This window comes from Mandrillus leucophaeus, unplaced genomic scaffold, assembly GCF_000951045.1.
Source record: "Mandrillus leucophaeus isolate KB7577 unplaced genomic scaffold, Mleu.le_1.0 Scaffold650, whole genome shotgun sequence".
NCBI classification, from domain to species: Eukaryota; Metazoa; Chordata; class Mammalia; order Primates; family Cercopithecidae; genus Mandrillus; species Mandrillus leucophaeus.
In genome coordinates, this window is record NW_012107031.1 from 984,313 (window position 1) to 990,615 (window position 6,303).

Sequence of the window (6,303 nt, forward strand, 5' to 3'; positions counted from 1 at the left end):
TGGTCTCGATCTCTTGACCTCGTGATCCACCCGCCTCAGCCTCCCAAAGAGCTGAGATTACAGGCATGAGCCACCGCGCCCAGCCCAGAATTAATTTTTAATTTACATTGATAACAACATGGTAGTTAAATGAGAATAAGGCTGCTGAGTTCGTGCAGTCGGGTGGCATACATAGGTAAATACAATGTAAAACGCCTCTCATTTCCGATGCTCTCCTACTTTCCCCCACTGGGTCATGGTCAACTCCAAGACCTCCAAGGCAATGAGCTGATATGAAGCAGGCAGAGGACTCAACAGACACTGTTCAGAACCCAAGGCTACTGGGTCTGCTCCACACCATCCCCCCAGCATCCTGCCACCTCTGTCCCTCCACCTGTCGGCAATGCTGGCTCTGCCACGTGCTCCTGACCCTGTGCACGAGCCCAGAATTTCTCTGAGGGTGAGGACTAGCTAACTCTTTGCCTCAGGTTTACTTCTAGTAGGCCTCCGACAAGCTTGCCTTCAAGAAAGACAGGCACACTCATCCACAGCCATAGCATATCCCAAGTTGCTAAAAAATGATTTTGAGATAAAACCTACCAAAGGCAAACCACTGAAAGTTTCTTGATGGAAATATTTAAACACCTTTAGATTACAAACTACCTCTCTCTATAGTAAGAAAGAGTCAAAGAATGTGATAAAAGGTGATATCTGCAGAGTAAGAAGGAAAGTGAGCCGCTAACAAAAATCACATCCATGTGTGTCTGCCCACGTCAAGGATGATGGTAAACCATGCTTACACGCACAAAGGCACCTGAGATGCTAAAAGGAGAGTCCGAAGAATTTTTAGATCAAAGATCAGAGTTTTTGAAAAAGGCATGGCAGGAAGCTGCTTGAGAATCTCCTGGAAATGTATTAAAAAGGAAGTGATTATCTGGCTGCATACATCAGATTCCATCTATCAGGACAAAAAAAAATGTATCCAAAAGCTTCATCCATCTGAACGCATGGTATGTCAAAAGGAACTGCTAACACTTTTACAAACCAAGGGTCTGGGAATCTGCCACTTGAAGGAGATGAAACAGATCCCTCAAGGTTTTCTAGCAGAAAGGGAAATGTCAGCTAACCAGACCCCTAAACAACTGAAAGCCTCAAATAACCAGATTTCTTCCAGCCCTTAAGTGAGTTGTGTTTTCTTCAGTCCATTCTCAGCCATACATATGCCTCCTAGGAGAGCTCTCCATAAAAGTGTCCAGTCCAAATGTGACTCTAGTACCTTTTAAAAGGCTGCTTTCATCTCAGAAATATACAAATAGAAACACCTGGTCCAAAACTGCACTTACAGATTTTAGAAAAAAATCTTTACAAAGGATAGAAATAAAAATTATTTTCTGGTTGTACCTTGAAGTAGCTGGACATTCTCCAGAACATTCCAAGCTATGGATCTGACCAATCTCATGGGGAAAAGACAGGGTGCCAGAGACTGCCAGTGTGAGGCTGTGGCTGAGAAGACAGATGCTTCAGAAACCCTGGATTCTCCAGTCTCCATTCTCTCATCCGTCAGGCCAATGTAGCCCAAGAAACCACACAACTAAATGCCAATGATTCCCAAGTCTCAGGACCAGATGCCTCTCTTCATGTTACACACAATCCAGCATCCTATGGGTCCCAAATCTTTCTATCCAGCCTTGACAGGGAGCTCGTTATCCTGCAGGCAGCCTGAGCCAGTGCTAGGAAGTCTAATTGCCAGAAACTTCTTTTGATGTTGCACTGCAATCACCCTATCAGGCTTCACCCAGAGGTATAAATTCTGCTAATTGGGCAATGCCAGTGACTTTGAGTGACACACGAGGACCGATTCAGCCTCCATGCAGAATTTAAATAAAAGGACTATCACTGCAGCCAAGAACTTAGGGCCTCTGAAAAGTGAGCGGTGGAAGAGTTGAGGGAAAATAGCTACTTTTTCTTCCTTCATCCTTTTCACCAAACTCCCAAACCTTTTGTAAGCCTAAACATCTTCCCTGGACCATCTCTCCCAGTCCAGGAATCCCTCCTCTCTCAAAGCTGCCAACCTGTCCGTTACGTGGAGTTCAGCCCCGAATTGTGACCAGCCTCCTCTCCTCCGGGCCTCGGACTTCATGGAATATGGTAGTAATTTTACTTATAAATGTTTACCTCTACAGTCACTAAAATGTTACTATGTCACAAACCCTATTACTTGTCAAACACTAGCTCCCAGGTGCCCTGGTTAGATAGGATACAAATCTGAGAAGCTCCAGACCAAAAACAAACATACGAAAGAAACTGCTGGGGCCAATGCTGATGGAAAATCTGATTGTGGCTGAAAATTCCACTGCCTTTATCTCGAAATGGGTTCATGGTGGTTGTGAAAATTCGGGGTGGAGGGCTCATTTCATAGAAATGTTCAAGGTTAAAAACTGTGTCCTATTATCACCCCACTCCACACCACCCTCCACCATCCCATCTCTCCAAATGTGTCTTCTATTTCCAACAGAGAACTGCTGGTTTAGGGGAGAGAAAATTCAGGCTGGGGGATCCCAACTCGAAAACATTGTCGTCTCAAATTAATGGTAAACACCACCCACAGAGCAGCCTGACGGAAGAACCCCATCTTATCAGTTGTGAAGCAGCAGATTCAGAAACTTGGTGTCAAAGAACAGACTGGAAGGAATGTCACCTTCTCTAGCTTAGGAGAAAGTCCCTACGTTTTTAGGTGGTAGTAAAATGTTACAAGTGCTTGCGAAGTGGATGCCGCTAGATTTTTCTCTTCGAACTCCCAGTCCATTCTGGAGGAACAAAGGTGGGTCAAAGACCTGACGATTCACTGGTTTGCGAAGGAGGATAAACGAGGACATGGGGGAAAGGCGTCTTGCCTGGTTTTGCTCAGTGGTAGATTATCAAGCTCCTCCCTCATAAACACCATGGAAAATCCCCTGTGTGGCCGTGACTCCCAGCTTCCCCTGCACCCATTCCTAGCACTCTCACAAGACTTAATAAAGGGTTTTGAAGATTATAGGCTGTGAAAGCTGCAGGAGAAAATGACATAATTTCTGTAATAATTACTAGAGAACATTTGCATAAAGGCCTTTCTGCATTATCCCAAGGCTTCTAAGAAATTTATAGGTATCATTACGAAGCACAATAGGCATGGAAACTGTCAGACTGGGAAGACAAAGGTGGGGGAAGGAACATGTCAAGTCCCACTTGGCAACCGCCTCAAATTAATACCTATTCTGCACTTTGAGAACGTGAACTCAGATAGGTCCTATTTGCTCCCATCTGTTTTCCAGGGCCATCATACTTAAGGAAGTCTCTGAAGTGAACACCTTTTGCTTCAAAGACAAATCAAGCCCTCCATCGGGAAGTAACATCAGTGGCAGAATTTTAGGAGTTACCTTTTTTCGCTTTCTTCTGCAGTTTCAGTGTATCCGAGGACTTCTTTTTTATCTCTTGGCGGGCTTTCTTATATTCTAAGAGAAAGCAGAATATGGAATAATTTTACCGTTTTGCTTAACAGAAAATATGTTAGAAACAGCTATTACATTTATAACAGAAAGCATAAACTGTGACACGCCATCAGAGGCTTTATCAGAATACAATGATAATCTCATGACATTTACAACCAAAGGGGCTAGAGACACGAAAACAAAATGCACAGTGGTCTTGCCCTGTCATATTCACTCAAACCAGATTTGAGGGAGGCTCCATTTGGGAATTTTTTTTTTTTTTTTTTTTAGATGGGGTCTTGTTCTGTGGCCCACGCTGGAGGGCAGTGGTGTGATCTCAGCTCACAGCCACCTCTACCTCCCAAGTTCAAGTGATTCTCCTGCCTCAGCCTCCTGAGTAGCTGGGATTATAGGTGCCTATCACCACGCCCAGCTAATTTTTGTATTTTTAGTAGAGATGGGGCTTCACCATGTTGACCAGGCTGGTCTTGAACTCCTGACCTCAAATGATCCACCCATCTCGGCCTCCCAAAGTGCTGGGATTACAGGCATGAGCCACTGTGCCTGGCCGGGAATACTTTAACAAAAATGAAAAAAATTCACAATTTCTCAGCTCAAGTATCTGGAAAGATTTTTCAATATTATCTACTTTCCCAAGGCCCAAATCCACTGTGTTTTGCAAACAAACAAACAAACAAACAAAAAACAAAAACAAAAGCAAAATCCTATGTGGAAAAGATGCTGGCCAGATGTTAAAATCCAGAAAAACAGTGTCTCGCACAGCAGGAGAAGGTAGATCACACAGTGGGGAGACTGGGCAAGAACCAGCTGCCTTCCTTTGAGCATGGATCCTGTGGCTAGACACCACAAACCCCTCAGAGGGGCAGTCCACGTGCACCACATCCCCCGCCAACCGCTTCCTCCTCCACCACTGGCCCATTTGCAGACTGCCCCATTTCTGTTGCTGGCATCCTCATCATCCAGACATAGACACCTGGGATGACGGTCACCCGTGACACTTCTCCCCTTTGCTGCTCTCACAGTCAATTCATTGCCAACTGCTGCACATTTCACCTTGGCCAGCTCCCTTGCAGCCAGCTCTGAGGTTTCCCTTCTACTGACCCTAAGCCTATTTATACACACCTGGAATCACTGTGCAGCATGGTAGCTCTCCACTCTTTTCTGGCCACTCCCCCATTTTCCCTGCCTATCTGCATGGTTTTCTTTTTTTTTTTCTTTTGAGACGGAGTCTTGCTCTGTTGCCCAGGCTGGAGTGCAGTGGCACGATCTCGGCTCACGTTCATGCCATTCTCCTGCCTCAGCCTACTGAGCAGCTGGGACTACAGGCACCTGCCACCACGCCCGGCTAATTTTTTTTTTGTATTTTTAGTAGAGACGGGGTTTCACCGTGTTAGCCAGGATGGTCTTGATCTCCTGACCTCGTGATCTGCCAGCCTCGGCCTCCCAAACTGCTGGGATTACAGGCGTGAGCCACTGCGCCTGGCCTCCGCATAGTTTTCTCTCTGGCTAGGGCACCTTCACCGCTCTAACGTCAGCATGATGAAACCATGTCCATCCACTGGGATCCCTCCAAAGGGCGCCTCGTTTTCTAACTCCTCAACCAAACCTCTCCAACCTCTGGGGCTCCCTGTATCTCTCTTCCCCGACATCCTATGCTTTGCCCTGCAGTCTCTCCTCCCTCCCCCTACAAGCTCCCCAAAGGAAGCAGCAGTGTCTGGGTCATGTCTGAGCATCCTGGGCTAGCAGAGTGGGTTGTCTGTGGCTGCTACTCGGGTCACACTCCCTGAGTTAGAGGCTGAATCAAAAAGATGAAGGAAGTGCTGTGTCACGGAGGCTGGGGGTCGGGGCTTTGTAGCCCAGGGTCTCTTGGCCTTTGTATGGAGAGGCCATTTAGCAGGTATGCAGGGCCAGACAATGGGTCTCAATTCACATTCAGGCCTAGGCTCTTCATCTCGGTATGTGACCCCAAAGAAGCAAATTGAGACGTGCTTCTCTGTATGCAGTGGGAATGGGAGGGAGGGGGAAATATTCCATGAAAACCAAGGGACCTGTGTTTTATTGGATGAGTAGAGCTCTCTGTAAGACCTGCTGCCTTCTCCCTATGGGCTCAGCACAACCACTCTTATAAAAGGCCTTACACATCCAATTTGAAGTCTCAGCTTTGCTGTACCAGCAAAGGGGAACATTTAACAGAGAAGAAGGAGGCTCCCGCAGGGTGGTGGGGGCCCAAAAGGCCTCAGAAGGCTGCAGCGGTTCCTCACACAGACAGAGGGTGAGGAGAGACCCGCGCAGGAGTGCAGGCTCCCTGAGGGCAGGGGCCTGGCTGGCTGGTTGTCTACTGCTTTCCCAGGGCCTCAACCAGTCCATGGCATACAGCAGATGCCGGACAAATACTCAGCCAATGAATGAGCCAAGTCAGCCAACACAAGGTGAACTGGGCCAAACATAAACTATCAACTCTTTCCCCATCTGAAAAAAAATTTCAAATAGTTCTATTTTCTTTTACCCAACGAAAAGTACAGATGGATAAATCCCGTGAACCTAAGAGAAGAAAACTCATGATCTGATTAACACACAATGGGATCCAGTTAATCCTCTGAATTTGCCTCTCTCCCTAACTTCAAGTTAGGGCAGGGGGGATAAAAGATTAACTTTTATTCACTTTTTTTTTTCCTTGAGATAGAGTCTTGCTATGTTGCCCACACTAGAGTGCAGAGGTGCGATCTCGGCTCACTGCAGCCTCTGCCTCCTGAGTTCAAGTGATTCTTGTGTTTCATCCTCCCGAGTAGCTGGGATTACAGGCGCATGCCACCACGCCCAGGTAATTGTGGGTTTT

General features: G+C 46.6%; 1 protein-coding gene across 2 annotated transcripts in view; it reads right to left on the reverse strand.

The window, feature by feature from the left end:
• The window catches only part of MTSS1 (metastasis suppressor 1), a 171,331-nt gene that overhangs the window by 40,385 nt on the left and 124,643 nt on the right, over positions 1 to 6,303 (reverse strand). For both annotated transcript variants that reach the window (XM_012001157.1, XM_012001156.1), the window contains exon 5: positions 3,396 to 3,470. In XM_012001157.1, the coding sequence (XP_011856547.1) occupies positions 3,396 to 3,470 (75 nt within the window). The remainder of the gene's footprint in view (positions 1 to 3,395; positions 3,471 to 6,303) is intronic.